Source organism: Strix uralensis, chromosome 21 (assembly GCF_047716275.1).
Source record: "Strix uralensis isolate ZFMK-TIS-50842 chromosome 21, bStrUra1, whole genome shotgun sequence".
Lineage (NCBI taxonomy): Eukaryota > Metazoa > Chordata > Aves > Strigiformes > Strigidae > Strix > Strix uralensis.
Window position 1 is genome coordinate 2,825,458 of NC_133992.1, and position 16,746 is coordinate 2,842,203.

The 16,746-nt window shown below is 46.7% G+C and overlaps 1 protein-coding gene across 13 annotated transcripts in view; it reads left to right on the forward strand.

Annotated features, from left to right (window-relative positions):
- The first annotated feature begins 5,955 nt into the window (after positions 1 to 5,955).
- Positions 5,956 to 16,746, forward strand: part of CACNA1B (calcium voltage-gated channel subunit alpha1 B) — a 311,698-nt gene continuing 300,907 nt past the window's right edge. For 12 of the 13 annotated variants that reach the window (XM_074890983.1, XM_074890985.1, XM_074890982.1 and 9 more), the window contains exons 1-2: positions 8,724 to 8,824; positions 15,349 to 15,488. In XM_074890983.1, the coding sequence (XP_074747084.1) occupies positions 8,732 to 8,824; positions 15,349 to 15,488 (233 nt within the window). In that variant the 5' untranslated portion in view covers positions 8,724 to 8,731. Of the gene's footprint in view, positions 6,486 to 8,718; positions 8,825 to 15,348; positions 15,489 to 16,746 lie in introns of those variants that run through there. The other variant, XM_074890994.1, reaches the window with a different exon arrangement.

The following is a 16,746-nucleotide window of genomic DNA, read 5'->3' on the forward strand; positions in this document are numbered from 1 at the left end:
ATAGCTTCTCTTGCCCATCACTGAGAACACAACAAGCTCTTGGTCCCAGATCAGTCTGTATTCAATAATAATGCTGAAAATAATCCAGGCAAAGTGTGATTCCTTTTGCAGTGTGGTTTGACATGCACCTGACCTGGTGGAAGCTTTGCATAATATACAGCAGATGTCTGCGAGGAACAAGTACAGACACTGCTGGGTTTATGTGGAAAGGAACCTGGGAGCAGGCTGTCTTCAACTCGCATTAACCTTTGGGCAAGTGACTGATGAAATTCACAAACTTCTCTGACTTTCCTTTGCCAACTCATCTGGACCAGTATAGTCCTGATGCTCTACCAGTTCTTACGATACTTCTCACTCTTGGATTTTAAGACTGATGCTCAGGAAGACCTGAGCCTATACATTACACTAGTTTGTCTAAAGTCAGATTTGAAAAGGTGTTTTGACATCTAGATGTTGAGAAGCACCTAGGCAGAATTTCAGAAGAGCCTAAGCAGAGGACAGACCTGAATCTTAAGGAGGATTAGATGTCTAATCATTTTTGTACCACAGGCAGATATATACTGAGACAGGCTAAGGCTTACCGAATCCCTCTCTCTGGTGATCAAGTCAGCTGAATTGAGGTCCAAAGCAATGGAAGAGAAAGTGTGAACTTGGTGCCTTTCCCTGCTGTCTGGTCAGTCCTGGAAACAAGTGATGTAGACCTTAGAATTGCCAAGGAGAATAAAAATATGAAGCCTGATATAAAAATAGTTAATATTGATATAAAAATAGTTAATATTGATATAAAAATAGTTAATATTGATATAAATGTAATATCCATTATCTTATCACATCTCCTCTGCCATGAGCACTGGGTGTGTGCAGGCAGGTTGCTTTTCCACAGATCAAACACAGTTGTGGTGTTGCTGGGGCTTGGATGTGGTGCAGTAACACTGTAAGTGGGGACCAGTCAGAAGGTTTCTTGTCTGTCTTCAGCACAAGGACAGCCTTGTTTCACTGTGTCCTGGGATTTCATAGTTATCCATTGCTGTGAATTTTCTAGTGTGTTGTTATTCAGACTCTGGTCCTGCTTGTTGCAATACTTTCTGAACTGCCTGCCTGGTTATTTAGCTACCTGAGACACGAAGCAAAGATGCCAGCAGACTTAATTCAGCCAACGTCTTCCAGTCAAGGAACAGCTGCTGGGTTTCATGTCATGGTCCATCTACAAAGGAATTAAGTTCAAGAGAAACAGAACGAGTGCAACCGCTCTTGGTCTCCTGGGGTTCACTCAAGGTGGAGAGGTGATGTGGAGAGGACGCTGAGCTGGAACCCATGGTACCTGATTTCCCTCCCTGACCTGCTGTGTGGCTGTAAGCACTGTGCCTCGCTTTCCCTTTCCTCCATTTTGACTGTTTGGACTAAGCTCTTGCAAATAGTGCGCTTGAGCTGATCTCCTGGGTGGGAAGAGCTGTGTGGTGCTGTGGAGTCGGGATGGTGCTAGCTTGGAGGTTTGTGCACCCCTTTGTGCAGAGACGAAGTTGCTGTGCCAGCCAGATACAACCCAGAGGCTTTGCCATCGATACTCCCAGTCCAACCGATGACTCTCAGGGGCAGGGCCTCTCTTACTCTGCATTTGTACAGCAGCTAATGGTAATTGGCCCCAGTGGTTTAGGACACTGTTTGTATTACAGATGAGACCATGATCATGACACGTGCATAAGAGTAGTTGTATCTTCATGAGGCCTCTCTTTCCTTTTGTGCACTCTTTTATCCTTTTATTCTTGATAAAAAGTAACAGAGCACCTTTCTCACTGCCCTCCCTTATGTTTTTTGCATATTGGCAATTTGGCATCGTCTGGCAGTCTCAAGCACAACCTTTAACAATTTTCTCTACCTGCAGCACAGCAGGATTTTCCTCTAGCACAGCTGGTGTAAAAGGCATGTGTGTGAGTGAGGAGAGCGGAAATCGCTGGCCAGGAGCGCCTCGGTAAGATGCTTTTCTTGGCCTGGAGCTGTGGACCTTCCTGTGGGCTGGAAGGTGATGTGCATGTAGTCTGTGCTGTTTGTTTATTTTTTAAAGGAAATATGCTCTTGGGAGCTGCTCTGTTTGGCAATAGCCTGGGTCCAGAGCTTCAAGATGTATGGGATTGAAGTAGCTGCTCTGTTCCTCAACCTTGCAAATTCTGAGAGGCACTTGCCTGACCCCTGAGTTCACCTGGACCCGAGGAGTGCCAGGAAACCTTGACCTTCCTTCTGAGCCACAAAATGTGTGGGCCAGGGCCCAGGGGAGTCAAGACATGGTGGAAGTCCCTTCCTCTAATAAAGGAAGAAATCTTTTACTTTCCTGCTGCACATGTGTCCCTCCTAACCTGCTTGGCAGGGGAAGACAGCTGAGTGGCTGTTGGGATTGTGTCCCTAAATTTTAACCACTGTCCCTCATATAGGACAGCTGTGCTCATGTCTCTGGAGCACAGCAAGCTGGAAGTCCACTTCTTTGTGGTTCAAGAAGAAAACCCCCCAGAGGTGGATCCAGACTGTCCTGAGAGTCCCTGTGAGCTGCTTTGCTAGGGCAAATAAATAGTGCCACTGGTGCTTGCCCTGATCCCAGTCATCTTACACACAAAGACCAGTGATACTGTACCATTTTCTCTGCCTTGTCTCAGCAAGGCAGGCTTTGCCTTTCCGGCTGAAAGTGCTGCTCCGTTAAGCCCAGTCACCTGCCTCAGGCCTGGTGCTTGGGATGGAGGTGAAAGTCCAGGGAAGTGCTTGGTTGCCTGGCAAAGCTGCTCAGGGAGGAGGAAGGCTCCTTGCCGAAGCCAGGACAGCCAGTGCTGGAGGGCAGTGTGATTTGCTCATCTCTGTCTTTGGGGCTCCTGAGGAGGTGTTACTCATGACCAAATCCATTTTTAGAATTTGCCATGAAATGCTCTTTGCCCTCCTGTAGTGGTAGATTATAGATGTCTGACCTGTTTCAATGCTCTAAATGTTTTGCTTTCTCTTAACTCCCCTGCTCTTTTCATAATCTTAAAAAGCCCAACTAAATCCTGATGCTTCTCCTCTCAAAGCTAAATAATCTTTGCAATTGCAATCTCTTTCTCGTCTTTAAGGCTTTCAGTGCTTAAGGTCTGTGTGATCTCTTCCCTGTGGTGTGAAAGGAGAGAAAAAAAAAAAAAAAAAAAGCCCTGAGCATGCAGATTGAGAAAAGGGCAAACTGTGGTTTAATAGAACATCCCCACGACTTGCTCGCATCATTTTCTTGCCGTCACGAACACCCCCACCACCCCGTCTGCTGACTTCACTGCAGTGCTGTGGTGGGGAGTTTATTCCTGGAAGAGGCAGGACGCTTTGGGAGCTCTGGGACGAGAGAAGGGGATGTGGGGGTCAGAGTTTTACCTGATCCTCGACACCACCTGATGCAAAAGACAGCACTTTAATGGGACTTTTCAGAGCTGTCGTGTCATTTCAGAGCTGTCTGTTCCTCCCTTCTTGTAAGCACAGGAGGATGCAGACATGAAGATTTGTGGAAACCGATGTTTTCCTTTTTTCCAGATGCTGATTTCCATCAGAAGAGGTAGGGGATTATTGAAAATGGCATTTCCCGTTTTAGTGGCTGCTAACAGAAAGAGTCAGATTTTTCCACTGAAAAACATAAAACCACAGAATATATTAGATTTAGTGACCAGAAGCAGAGAAGTGAAAAATTTAGACAACTAAATAAATGAGCTGAGGGAAACTTGATTTTCAGATGAAAAGATAAATTCATTATAGAAAAAAAGGCAGTGGGGATGAAAATGAAAATGTTTTTAGGAGAAACTTTAAAAAGGAAAGAGCATTCTCCTGCCCTGTTCAGCTTATGAGCTGTGAGGTCCCTGCACCCTCCCTCTCCCTCCGTAAAATAAAAAAACCTTTTCCTGATGATCCAGTCATGTGGGTCAGCTCGGCAGCACTTGGGGTGAAGACTCTTAGGAGGAAACGCTCTTATTTTAATCTCTGCCCAGGGTCTGTTTGAGTGTAACAGGGATCCTGAACCAGTGGGAGATGGAGCAACCTGGTGGCAGCCAAAGCACGAGGCCTCATTTCCCAAAGACTTCACCTTCCTTCTCCAGGCAAAGTTTTTCCTAAAGACTCCAGCATTCAGTTTAATCTTCAAATTAGCCAAAACTGGGGTTGGGGGAAAGTCCTCTTCTGCCGTGTTCCCAGCACGTGTACAGGAAGGCAACCTACAGACTGGAGCTTCTTCTTGCTGACCTGGGCCACAGGGCCTGCAGAAACTGGGTGGCCGTGGCCGTGTCAGGGTGGTTGGTGGCCGTTGCTGTGTCTGACCCCCAAGGCAGCAGGATGTGATGCATCACCCTCCCCTGCTGCTTCTCTCTGTGGCTCCTTGAGTTAGTGCTGCTCCTGACTCACCCCAGCAGCCAGCGCTGCCTCCGAGGGTGTCTTGTGGCTGTGCTGCAGCGTGAGAAAGCCCTTCAGATACCAAACCCCTGGCTATGAAGCCAGTTTCTTCCAGAGTCACCCTTTGTGTATTGCCAGCCCTTATCTGTGCCATTTGTGGATGTTGCCAGCCCTCTTGCTGTCTCCCGAAGCCAACAGATGTTATTGCTACAGACTTGCCTAGTTGGTGGGTTGGTTTTGAACTGAGACAGCTTGGATGACTAAGGCAAAAAACACATTAGCAGCAGAGTCCAGGGTTTCCTTACTGTGAGGGAAGTGAAAATGTCCCTCTCTTGACAGCCCTGACTTCTCTGGAGGGTCACTTCTAGCAGTTAATAGTTTGTATCCCAGATTTAGCCTAAATGCAAAAGCATATCCTCACCAGCTACTGCAGCAACTGTTGACGTGAGGCGCTCCAGGAACAAGGAGGAGTTAGCTTTCTGACTTGTGGTGGATGGGAGCAACAGAGGGTGTTGGCATAAACAGGATTAAAGGATTTCATCCATAAATACGGGATTAAAGGTATCCAGTGCTCTGCAGGAGTCATTCAAACCAAGGAGAAACAGAGTAAGTTGTCCAGAAGGGCGCAGCTCTGCTTCAAGCCAGCCCGTGCGCACACAGCCCTGCACCACCTCGTCCGCCTGTGCCGGTGTGGGGGTCGCCCCGCCCCCCCCCCGCGCCACCTGCATCGATCCCTGCCACGGCGGTGCCCACTGGGCCCAGGGGCTGCATCTGAAATGAGCATCCCCATGATCCCGCCCCCCCCCAGTCCCCCCATCGCGCCCCAAATTCACGCTGCACACACACACACCCCCCCACCGTCCCCCCCCTTTGCCCCCAGCCTTCCCCGGGGCTTCCCGGTGGCACAGACGGGGCTGGCGGCAGCTCCGATGCCCAGCGCTGCCCGCGCCCCTGGACCCCCCCCGCCGCGGCTGGGGGCACCCATGGGTGCAGCAGCTGGGCGATGCACATCTGGGCAGCTCACATCTGGGCAGCGGCGCGCAGGCGCGGGGGCCGCCTCGCTTGTTCCCCCCGCCCCAGACGGCGGCACCCCCCGGCCGGTGCTGTGCGCGCCCGCGGAGCCCTGCGCAGGGGGCGGGGGGGGAACGGGGGGGGGCTGGATCCCTCCTTCCCCGCGGCCCCGGGGAGTGGCCGCGGCTCCGCCGTATTTATCGGGTGGGCGGCGGCGGCCGGGCCGGGCCGGCTCCATCCTTCCATCCCTCCCTCCCTCCCTCCCTCCTTCCCTCCATCCCCGCCCGCCTCCCGGTGCCGGTGACTGGAGCGGGCGGAGCCGCGGCGGCCGATTGGCTCCGGGCATCACATGCGGCGGGGCCGGGCCGGAGCCGAGCCGGGCCGGGCCGGGCTGGGCTGGGCACGGCGGAGCGCTCCCGCGGCGGGCACGGCAGCAGCGCAGCCCCTTCCCAGCCCAGAGCCCCGCCGGCCACCGCGGAAGGGAGCGCGGCCGCCCCCCCGCCCGCCCTGCCCGCCATCCCCCCGCCGCCCCGGCCATGAGGTCGGACCGGAGAGACGGCACCTGTGCGGGGAGGTGAGCGGAGCCCCGGCGCCTTCCTCCCACCCCCGGGCAGCCACAGCGGCGAGTACGAGGAGGGACGAGGGGGGGTGGAGGAAGGGAAACGGATTTTTTTTTTTTTTTTTTTTTTTTTAAATCTATCGATATATTTTGCTGCGATCCATCCCGATCCCGCAACTGAAGCCCCCGGAGGGAGAAGTGCTGCGCGCTGTGATGCGTCTTCCTCTCGCCTCGGCTGCCAGTTTGGATTGTAGCGCCCGGCTCCGTGCACTGAGAGAATGGCTCGGTTTGGGGATGATCTGCCAACCCGCTATGGAGGTGGAGGGCCGGCCGGGGCTGGAAGAGGGAGCAGCCGGCAAGGTGGCCCTCAAGCCGGCCAAAGGATGTATAAGCAGTCGATGGCTCAGAGGGCCAGGACTATGGCTCTCTACAACCCCATCCCTGTCAAACAGAACTGCTTCACAGTCAACAGATCCCTCTTCATCTTCAGTGAAGATAATGTTATACGGAAATACGCCAAGAGAATAACAGAATGGCCATATCCTTTCAGGGAGGCTGTGTGGGCACGGTGGAGAAGGTGGGGAGGGGGAGAGGGAGACTGGGGGAAAGAGATCCCCCTGGGCAGCCAAGGATGAGTGTCTGGTGCTAATGTAGACGTGTGTGTGTGATCCAGTGTGTGTAATGGGTGTGTGTGACATGGATCCGTGTGTCCGACATAATGTATGGCCGTGCAGCTGGGTATCATAGGAAATTGCTTCTCTGGGAACAGCAGAGTGTGCTTTTGGCTGTGCCGGGGTGTGTGTAAGGCGTACGTGCATTTCAGTGTGTGTCTAGGTGTGAGCTATATACAGTTGCATAGATTGACATTTCCTACAATTTAAGCCAAATGAAAAGGCTTATGTGAGAGTCATGCTAATGAATCCTGATTCTTATTTCCATCTTAGAGCCTTTCAACTCTTCTTCCTCACTCTGAATGGAAGAAAGAACGTGGGATAAAAATGGTGACACCTTAGCATTAAAGCTGCGTTGATAGTGGGGACACTGATAGCCAAGGTACCTTGTGAATCCCATTAATACAGTCATTGCAGCTAGGTTTTTAGTACATCACCTCCTGAAGCCATTAGAGTCAACATGAATCTTGTCACTTTGATTAGGTGCGTAGACTAAGCTTAGGTTCTTCTAAAAAAAAAAAAAAGAAAAAAAAGAAAAGCTTAGTGGCAGAGGGAGGCAGTAAGTGGAGGAAAGGATCATCTGCTGTACCGGGAAAGGGGCAGATGCTTTCTGTCTCAGAACCAGCTCCCAGGCCAAGTGAGCTGCAGAGATCTTCCTCAGAAGGGGGCTTTGCTTGTAATGATGCCCACAGTGGGGTTGTAAGCCATGAGAAAAAGGAAAGCAGACTGTTTGAGGTTGCCAGGGAGTAGATATAGTGTGTGTGTGCGCGCGTGTGTGTGCATGCGCGTGTGTGTGTACAGGAGTGCATTACACTGGTGATCTCGAGGGAGCTGGCTGTTTTCTTTTCATTTGATATCACACACCTATTAATCCTCAGCTAACAGCAGCAAGGCCTCCTCCCAGCCTCCTAGCAACACTTTGAATTGCCACAGAGGCCAGCTCCCCGTCAGGCTTCCCCAGTTTTCACTTCCTGAGGGGCTAACAGGAAAAAATACACCAGTAGAGTGAATGCACTTCCCTTCCCCCTGAACAGACACACATACTGATCGTTCTGTCCGTGTTATAAAATCACAGGCACTGCCGTACTTCCTCATCCATTTCTGCTTCCCTGCATTCAAGTCTGAACAAACAAGCCCCAGAGCTCAGGTGGCAGGCAGAGCATCGCCTCTCCTGCGAGGCTGGGCGCAGTCTGCCCCTCTCCCATCTCTGGGGTGACTCGTCTGCGTCTCTCTCGGGAGGGGTGTGGGGAGGGGGCCCGCAGCGCTGCGGGGCTAGCGGGCTTGGCAGAGCCACCGGCCACTGGCCAGAGCGGGGCCGCGGGACGAGCTGCCGGCCGGGGCCCGGGGCAGGACGCTGTCCGCGGTGCTGAGCGGAGCCGTCCGCGGTGCTGGTCGGAGCTGTCCGCGGTGCTGAGCGGAGCCGTCCGCGGTGCTAAGCGGAGCGATCGCCCGCCCTGGGGCCCCGCCGCCGCCTGCGGAGCGGCTCCGCCCTGGGAGCGCAGGGGCTCGGCGCGGCTCCGGGCTAGAGACGACGACGAAAGGCAAGTGGGCACCTAGTGCCGGGTTTGCCTTCTTACCTCTGAGATCTCTCCTGAGAGGGGCTGAGGATTTTATTCTCACCAGGAGCAGGCAAATTCATGTTTTGGACCTGCGTAGACACTCTAAATCAAACTTTTCTAGCCCATCGCGTATTTTCACTGTGTTCTCAAGTTAAATGACAGGGGATTTCTGAAGAACAATTCAGCAGATGGCATTCAACTGTATAATCTATTTTGGGGCAGTTCCGTTTATCAGTCTCATTTTAAAATGATCATTAATAGCTTTTTGTTTCCTTTGGACCTTTTGCTTTCTTGCTCCCAAATTCCTTGAGCAGCTCAGATTCTGTGTAACTCACTAACTCTCTCAAAGAAGAAAGCCAATTTCCTACTTTTCTTCCAAAGACACCCCAGAAAGAACTGAGGAAGTCAAGGAGACTAAATGTCTTCAAAAAAGATGAAACATCTTAGAATACTCAACTAATATAACTGTTTAGGTAGAAATGGGATTTGGATGAGGTTCTCCTTGTGTTGTCTAGCATCTTCTTTAACTTCTGGTCCCCACTCCATTTGAATACATGATTTTAGCTACAATCATAGCCAATTGTATTGTGCTGGCTCTGGAACAACATTTGCCGGATGGAGACAAGACACCTATGTCAGAGAGATTGGTGAGTTGTATTCATTTATTTACATTTTTCGTTTCTGGTCTAATACAAAAAGCAGTCAGCCACCCAGTGTTGTGAGTGCTTGTACCTGTTTTAAAGATCCACGTAAACAAACGGTCATTGACTTGACAGTCAGAGAAAATAAGTCAGTGACAACAAGTATAACTCTAGCCTCCCGATCCCATCTTCACAAGAATGCTTCATCACTCTAGCCAGCCCTGCCCAATTGCAGGAGAAGAGATGTACCTTACATTATGATCAGAAGAGCAGCATCCTTAGGTTGTCTATAAACCAAGACAGGAAGCGACTGCCTAATGCTCAGTATGGTCTCTAGAATCAAATGAACTTCTGTGATATTTTCCCAGGAAGTGGTAGAAGAGAGTAACCTTTTAGGTTCGTATGTCTTTCAGCTATCTTCCTGTTACAGCATATATCAAGGACCCTACAAAGCAAACTTTGTGTTTAGGTAATTACATTTCCCTTCCAAAACAAAGAAACCAGCTTACAGAGGAAAATCATTTACCCACAGGCTTTATGGTAATGAGGCCAATTACCTTATTTCAAAAGAAAATATAAGAATAGCTTCAAAATCATTCTTCCATTTATCACCACTGTAGAAAAAATGGGTAATATTTGGTTTGTTTTTTCTCCTGCTGTTATGATCTGGAACATCTTTTATGCTTAAATGCATTAATCCTGCTGCATGTTCAAAGGATGAATAAATATGGAACCGTATGTGTTTTACATGTAGATATTAAATTATGCAAACAAAGAGAATATTAGGCTTGCTGCCAAAAGCTAGAGCCTCTGAACACTGGTTGCTTCAGTTTCCAAGGTTGGTCCATACCAGTGGGCAACTCTCACAATCTCATTCTTCAGAAACAGGAAAAGTGTGTAAGTGATAGATCTAGAAAGAGCTTCAGGGTCAGCTAGCTGATACTGCCTGTTTGGAAGTGTATCCGCTCATGCTGGCTGCCCACCCACATTGTGTTTGCTTAGTCTGTTTCTGTTTGAATTATTTCTACTTAAGAAGAGGTGAGGAAAAAATTAAGAGCATGCATGTATGTTGATCTTTCTGCTGTTAAACATGTCTTTGTATGTTTTGAGACTGGCTAGCAAGGCAAGCCTGGGTTTGTGAGCAAAGCACAGGGTTAGACCCAGGGTAGCGACCAAGCTGGGGAAATACCTTCCATAGCTATGAACATATGGACTAGTGAAGGGGAAAAGTAGTTTTGTGGATGTTCTGGCTTGGTAACCCTTTGGTGATATGTTGTTTTTAAGCAGCAGTAGTTGTTCCTCTGTTCCTCTAGATCCCTAGATTTGTAAGGAGATCCTAGAGGATCTTTATTGCTCCTTTTCCCCATTGTATTAATTCTGTTTTACAGCATCCAGTACCGCACACACCCCTTCAGTTCCTGCCCAAATCATTCCAAAGGGGGGCACTGGCATTACCACTGAATAGTGTAAGATAACTGTATGTGTTAAATGCACAGTCTCCACCTTGTTGGCTCTGCCTTGGTGATGAAGGAAGAATTATCCCCTGATTTTTGTCCCAAACAGCATTGTGCAGCATTGTCTTTGATCCAGATATTCTGATGCCATTTTAACTACAGCACATTTGTAGCTCTGAACTATAAAGGGATTTATTGTAGAATAGCACTGAGAATTTTTACAAGTCATGAAATATTTTCTATTTTCAACACATGCTGGAAAGATTAAACATTGTGAATAAGAAAAACTGTATTCTGGTTTTCAAAGTGAAACCTCTTTAGAATGCTCCTGCCTCTTCACAAACTGTAAGTTGTTTCATTGAATATGTTACAAATCCATGCTAAACCAGAGTGGGTGAACATTCCCATAGATTTACAGGTTTGTTGAGCCAGATTATAAGTCCATGCAGAACAACAGGTGCTTTATTGCTGTCATCGGCAGAATGGAATTGACCTTTTTTTTGGTTAATGATTTATGGATATACATTTCCTTCTCCTGGGTTCATTAAAATCTCCAAATTGGAGTGAGAGCTCATCACTGAAGAGTTAAACAGATCTTAAGGATATGAGATGCACATCACAAGCCTTTTATGACTGGGAGATGTAGGCAGAATTGTTGAAGGAAAACCAAAGCTGCCTGCATACTTTGTGCCACAGATACAAAGACAAAAATCTCAAGATTGTCTGTTAAAGCTGAGAAAAAGATGGAGGAGTCCATACAAACATTTTCATGATTATTCTCTTCTAATCAAAATTTGCTTCTATGTATCTCCCCAGACACGCAAGATATGAGCCCGCAGTGCAATCTCTCTTGGCTGTTTTCTGTGCTCATGTTACTTGTCAGGCAGGGTTAATTAAGCACATGGGAAGAGCAAGTGATGTCTCAGTATATGCAGTGTTTCAAGAACTGGAATGGCTGAGTTATGAGTAATCTTTCTCTGTCCATTTTCTGTATGTAGTTTGTAGCACAGAAAAGCATTACTTGGCTCTAGGATGGAAATTCTGGTCAAAACTAGGGCTCTGAAAAAACACCAGCCTGGTGGTCAAAGCATTTAGTGGTGAACTGGAGCACTGGTTTCAAGTCCTTGCTCTTCAGACAAGAGAAATAAGCTCATTCTTCCACTAGCAGCAGAATGACCTACACCCTAGGCTCTTGCCTGCTCTGAGCTGGGAGTCTCTTATGCTTTGGCTGCTGGAAGTGTTTACTTCACATCAGTAATTATCCACTGGAACAGAGATGCTACAAACTTGCTACTGTCCATATCAGCTGAGTGCCTTAGCCAATAGGTTGTAGAGTCAGTCTCTCTCTGTCCCAATAAATATTGCATTGTTTGTACACACTGGAGTGATGCCAACTGAAAAGATGCTGAGGGAGTTGTACTGAGTGGCCCAGAGCCTGGTGGTGAGAGCTCCAAATGTGAGCTTCACATCTGAGCCCTAAATGGCCTTGCAGGTGGATGCCTTGCTCATGATGCTCTGGGCTGTCCAGGCTGAGGCACACTCGTGACCCTGTCTCCTTCCCAAGTTCTCAGTTTTTCATGAGAAGCTTCAGCAGACCATAGATTTGCACCAGCCTGACAGAACTTGCAGGACAAGAAATCTATTTTGTGCCCCACTCTGGGCCACACCCTGTTTGAAGACACCAGTGGGTCTGTAGGATGTTCGTCTGCATGCCACTATAGGGTTCTGAGTGTTTGACTCCCCTGGATGTTTTTGATGTGAGGGCAGAACATAACTTTTCTCAGATATTCAGCATAACAGCTCTTGCACTTTACTAAAGGATTTAATTCTTTATCCTATCCACAGGCAGTGCAGTTGTGTGTGAGATGTTCATATTAACCTTTGCATGAACAAAGCCTTACACACCCAAACCTATCAAGGCTGTCACATCCAAAGGCCAAGGAAAGACACTAGGACATGGACTAGGAATAGTAATGACTTTCCAGACTCAGAAGTTGTTTCTGATCTGAAACATATTGATGAAATGTGTGTTTGGCCCACTCTCAAGCTTTGCTGTGTCCACAGCAAAAAACCTGCTGGCACAGATCTGGCTGCTGCCCAAATTCTCCACCCTCCTTCCAAGCACGCACACTGATACTCATTATCACCTGCTCTCCTGCTCTTGAACCCAAGCAGCGATGCAGCCTCCTGTCTGAAGGGGGCGGCAGGATGCCCTGGCAGCAGGATTTCTGAGCCAACAGCAGTGTCATTTCAGCGCTGCACCGGGCATGTCACCCATGTCCCTGCCCTCCAGCTCCTTCCATCACACCCAGTCATGTGAATCCTTTTCTTCAGCAGCAGGCCCCGCTACTTAATGGGGCATAAATTTTATTCTTCGTCCTGTTGTTAATGTCCTGATTCTTAGGCTAAATTAGTGTAAATTTAGACAAGCTTTAGAAGAGACCGTCTTTCTACCCTCTCTTATTCCCCAGCTACTCACTGCCAACCCTATAGATGACAGTTTTTCTTTGTAATAAATACCCAAGCCCATCTGTGAGCCTTCCTGCTTCCCTAGAAGCTGACAAGAACTTCTTTGACCTACTTCCTAAGAGATTTGTGTAGTCCTAGCTTTGGGAAGAGTATTTTCTATCAAAGCCTTGAGTACCTGAAGCCTGGTTCTTTAAAGCTGGGAGCTGTAATCGCAAGGCACCTGACCTAGATTGAGCAAACGAGTGGTAGCAGAGTAGATATAAGGCTTCCAGGAAGTGAGGGAGTAATGAGGGGGAGTATATGTGGGTAAAGGTATATTTTTTGTGTGGTTAGAAGAGCTATTTTTAGAGACATGTTAGTAGCTGTGGGATGGAAATATAGGATGGGCTGGGAGGTCTTTGTTTGCAAAGATTATGTATACTTGTTGAACTAGAAGGTGTTGTGGGTTTGAAGAGCAGGCAGACTAGGCTGTTAGAGTGCTCCTGTATGCATAAGGGAAAGCAGAGGAGCTGTAAGGTAGCTTCTCCTGAAATCACATATGATGATTTCTGACCCCCTCTTCCTTTTTCCCTGTTTTCTGTACCGGGTTGGAGCCCTGGGATGCCTCTGGCTCTTGCTGTGGAGAAACTGATGGAAGAAGACCCTTATCGTAAGGTTTCTGTTGAAGGTCATAAAAGGTCTGATGGCCTTGCCAGTGTTCTCTGTGGGTAAACAGCACTGAGATGGGTAGCTGGAAGTTTCTCAGTCAGTCAATGATAGTTTCTGTATCCTCTAAGCAGCATCAGTAAGGGCCTGTGGAGGGGCAGAGTGCTTGGAGGTGCTGCTGTCTGTGGAAACAGCTTCTTGGCTTGAGGGGAAGACAGTTGGTTTTGGTTTTTTTTGTTTTTTTTTTTTTTTTTCCCCCCCTCCATTTCAGCCAAAGGTGATCTCGAAAGTCACCTGCTCTGTTTTGCTGTCTGGCCAGTCATTGCATGTATGTGTGATCTGCAGGTCACTGGTCACCTTGCCTGGCTGTAGGGGAATGGGGGGTGGAGTTGCTGGGGCTGTGAGGTTAGGAAAGGTGGAGGTGAGTAGAGATGATATAGGGTGAAAGATGAAGTACATGGAGGAGCTGGGGTCACTGAGGTCTGTAGGAATGTGGGGTGCTGCTTTGAAGGAAACAAAACTTTAATTCAGCCACTGATGGAAAAGCCTGTCCAGAAGTAGTAATTTCCAACAGCTTGGAGGCATCTTCAGTGACATACATGGATGTGCTAAGTGCGTAAGCATCTTTGGGAGGGGTATGGTATTATATTGGTCTTCTAGGTGTGAAAAACCTGGCTTTGTGTAACAAGCACTATGCCTAAAGCATGAGGCTGTGTGCCAGTGCTGGGTCAGAGTTGAGCAAGAGTTGCTGTGCTTGTAAAATAAATTCTTGTATCAAAACTGCTTTGCTCCTTGTTCTGTGGCCACAAGACTTGACATCCCTGTTCTTCCTGTATAAGGGAACTAAAATCACACTTTGTCATTAGTAGAATTGCAAAATGTGAACAACTGTGCATCAAACAGCAGCTCAACTCTTTGGCTCTGATGGTCAGAAATGCCAAAGCCACTGGAACAAATATTTCTAATGTCTTAATTTGGGAGTTTTCTTCCTTCTGGGTAGGCCTGCTTTACTTCCATTGACTTCAACTGAAATCTGGGATCTAAGGCACATTTGGAAATTGGTTACAGGTGCCAAAGCTAATTAACATGATCTTGAAATTGATGGCCATTGCTTTCACCTCTTGCTTTGTTCCCACTTCTTACCCACATCTTTCTTCCAAATGTGAATGCTTCCATTTGGCATTGAATTTGTGTTGAAGCTCTTATCAATAAAGTATAATACTGAGGGATCTGGTGCCATAGATGAAAAAAAATAGTTTAGTAAAACTCTGGAGACTAAGCTTGACTTTTCTATCTAGTGAGCTAAGACATGAAGCTGTGATCCCAGGGTATGCTTTAGTCTGCACCATGGGCCTGAGACATAAACCTTACTGCTGCTGTCAATGGAAGGGAATGGGAATTTCTCCCTGGATCAGATCCACAGTGAAAGGAAAACAATTGAGGCTGCAGCTGTGGAAATTGAGAAAATGGAGGAGCAAGAGTGAAGGAAGAACTGATGGAATAAATGATAAATAATTTCCTGCCAGTGTTTGCAAGCTTGTTGTGCTGACTGTTACTCCCCAAGATATCCTCTTGTTTCAGTTTCCTGAATGAATTGTAAAGCACATGTTTTCTTCCATGTCAATAACTACAGAAATATATGACCTCAAGTATAAATATACCCTTAGAGAAAAATTTCAGTGTTAAAATTCTCTCCAGAATATTGAGTAAAGGTGGAAAGCATGGAGTGAAATGATCAAAGACAAATGGAATTTCCAATGTGAAAAAACAAATTTACTTTCAGAAAAAAAATTACATTCTTTCTGTGCTTAGTTCCAGTAAACTTAAAACTTTTGCTTTCAACTCTGTTCAGAGAACTGAAAAGGGCATGAAGTTGGTGCATGTAGTTGTTTATACGACTCTCGCTATCAGTGCAGAAGCATAGTTATCTCCTTGACACCTTTGATTTTTATTCTTTTTCAGGATGACACTGAGCCGTACTTTATTGGAATATTTTGTTTTGAAGCTGGTATAAAAATCATCGCTCTGGGGTTTGTTTTTCATAAAGGTTCTTACCTCCGAAACGGTTGGAATGTGATGGATTTTGTTGTGGTCCTCACAGGGTAAGTGACCTCCTCTTGACCTGAGTTTAAGAGGGGCTCTTGCTTTGGTTTGTGTTGTTTTTTAACTGTGGGTTGGGGTGGGAGTGATTTTGGCGAAATAGTACTAAAAAACTGCATTTCTGACCTTGTTGCTTTAAATAATGGCTATTGTGCTGAACGAGACACTTCCAAAGTGTTGTTTGAACCAACTGAAAAGAGGTTTTGAGGATATTTATTTGTATATATGCTGGCATGTATCTTATCCAGACGCTTACTGACATTTCTTGGACTTTGCAGATTCTAATTGCCAGTAGGTACTTGAACCTGATTTAAATCAATCTATCTTCTGACATTACAGGATGACTTTCAAAGTCAACATGGAGTGAGCTAATGAATTAAATGCATCCCATTTTTAAGCTATTACAACTCTGAAATCAGTGAAGTTTCTGCAGGAAAGAATTTGGTCTGCTATAAAATACCTTTTCTAAGAATAATTCAAAGAGAATGCATGTTATAAAGGATGGCGCTGGAAATGTTACCTGGGCATTTTGTACCCTGGTTTGAAATGATATTGCTAATTTTTTTCTTGGAAATACTCATGATGTTTTTATGTTATATGTTGCAACTGTTTCTATATCTATTTATATAAATATAGTGTAACACTAGTGGATAATGTAAATATAAACATTAACACTTATGGTCTACAAATTGTGCTTTAAAGCTCCAAAGGAAATGTTAAAAAGGTCTGCGTGAGGTCCTGATCTTGCAGCCTTCATCTTGGAAGGATTTCAGTTGGTTTTTTTCCCCAGAAGACTGCAGTCTGGCTCTTGTTATTAATATGAACTCATTTCACACACCTTCTCTGCTACTGTGTGTGACGAACATATATATTCTTTGGTCTGGTTAGTGGTGTAGAGCAGGATGCTATTAGGAAAATGCTTGCATACATATACAAATGTATTCATTAGATACATTATCACTGTAATTCTATTTGCATTCAGAGTACCATGTGATATAGCAATTGAGAGGCCAAAGGGAATTCTTTATGTATTGAGAGGAAGAAAATAAATATGCAGGGCTTGATTCTCCTGCTGCTGGGGCTGGGTATTTAATCAATAGAAACTTCAGTGGAGCCACAAGGAGAATCAGATTTACATACTTGGAAGCATAGGGGGTACCAGGATGAAAAGAGAATTAGCACAGATGCTACAATTATTCGCACCGATGGTATGTTCTGATTTCTAGTTAACACTATGCCCTTTTGTGTATTTTAAAAAAA